Here is a 1591-nt window from a genome sequence, read left to right as displayed (position 1 = left end):
AAATCACTGCAGATGGTGACTTCAGCCATGAAATTAAAAGATGCTTACTCCTTGGGAGGAAAGTTATGACCAACCCAGACAGCATATTCAAAAGCAGAGACGTTACTTTGCCAGCAAAGGTCCGTTTAGTCAAGGCTATGGTTTTTTCTGTAGTTATGTATGGATGTGAGAATTGGACTATAAAGAAAGCTGAGCACCGAAGAATTGAGGCTTTTGAACTGTGGTGTTGGAGAAGACTCCTGAGAGTCCTTTGGACTGCAAGGAGATCGAACCAGTCCATCCTAAAGGAAATCAGTCCTGAGTGGTCATTGGAAGGACTGATGCTGAAGCTGAAACTCCAATACTTTGGCCACCTGATGCAAAGAACTGACTCATTTGAAAAGACCCTGATGCTGGGAAAGATTGAAGGCGGGAAGAGAAGGGGTCGACAGAAGATGAGATGGTTGGATGGCATCACCGACTCAATGGACATGAGTTTGAGCAAGTGTTGGTGATGGACAGGGAAGCCAGGTATGCTGCAGTCCATGGGGTCCCGAAGAGTCGGACACGACTGAGCAACTGAACTGAACTGAGGAAGGATTATGGGGGGAAAGCCAGCAGCCAGTATTCCTCAGAAAAAGCAAAGAAGGGCATACAGACAGGCAGGGCTGGGGCAGTAGGGTGGGTCTCCGAATTGACGTGGAAGGAACTACAGCAGCCCTCTGTATCCACTTCCCAGGGGTGGCCCTGGGAATAGGTCCCCGCGCCCAGACACTACGTGTGGCATGACCCCCAGGGGCCAGCACGCCTTCATTCAGTCCTGACCACCCCTCTCTGTAGCAGACAGCGAGCACCGTCACGTGCCCCACTTTACAGGGGAAGGAACGGGAAGTCAGGCCTTGGCCCACGCTGTCTTGATCATGGCGGGACGGCCAGGACTCGAATCAGAGTTGCCTCCCAAGTCCCTGGGCCCAAAGGCGCTCCTTCCCTGCAAGGCTTCTCAGAGCCTCGGACGCCCTAGTAAGTGCTTGGAATCTCGGGGGTGAAAGCACGTCACTTCCCAAACTTATCTAAGCGCAGCACGCTGACTCAGTATGCTAGCTGCGCCCCGGTGAACAGGGCATCCCGCCCGAGCAGGGGACACGGGCCCCAGACTCACCAGAAACGGTGTCAGCTTCGGGCTTGCGCCCCGACAGGCCCTCGGCGGGCACAGCTCCGCCCTCGGCGCCGACACCGCGCCCGCGGGGCCCCATGGCGCCGGAGCGCCTCCTCTCGTGGATCTCGTCCGAGATAGTCTCCAGGTTCCGCAGCGCCGTCTTGTACTCGCCCTTGGCCAGGGCCAGCTTGGCCTGCAGCTCGTCCACCGTCTTCTTCAGCTGCTGCTCGGGAGAAGCGGGGGGTGGAGGCGTGAGCAAGGCCGCGCCCCGCCGGCCGGCCAGGCTCCCGGGTGACCCTCAGGATGCAGCCGGGGACCTGGTCCCCCTTCCGCAAGTCTCTATGCACCAGCGCTCAGCCTCCAGTCCTGTGACAACCCCGGCTCTACGCCCAGAAACGACCCGGGGGGCGCCCCCCACCAGAGGCAGCGGTGGGGGGCCGGCCGTCTGAGCCCCGA

At 58.8% G+C, this 1591-nt stretch overlaps 1 protein-coding gene across 1 annotated transcript in view; it reads right to left on the bottom strand.

The window, feature by feature from the left end:
• Nucleotides 1–1591, bottom strand: part of SH3BP5 (SH3-domain binding protein 5 (BTK-associated)) — an 84754-nt gene that overhangs the window by 3535 nt on the left and 79628 nt on the right. Inside the window, exon 6 of the mRNA XM_010856739.1 lies at nt 1139–1358. Coding sequence (XP_010855041.1) covers nt 1139–1358 — 220 coding nt within the window. The remainder of the gene's footprint in view (nt 1–1138; nt 1359–1591) is intronic.

The sequence above is a fragment of the Bison bison genome, unplaced genomic scaffold (assembly GCF_000754665.1).
Source record: "Bison bison bison isolate TAMUID 2011002044 unplaced genomic scaffold, Bison_UMD1.0 scf7180017864374, whole genome shotgun sequence".
NCBI lineage: Eukaryota > Metazoa > Chordata > Mammalia > Artiodactyla > Bovidae > Bison > Bison bison.
This window is presented reverse-complemented; position numbering and strand designations above follow the sequence as displayed.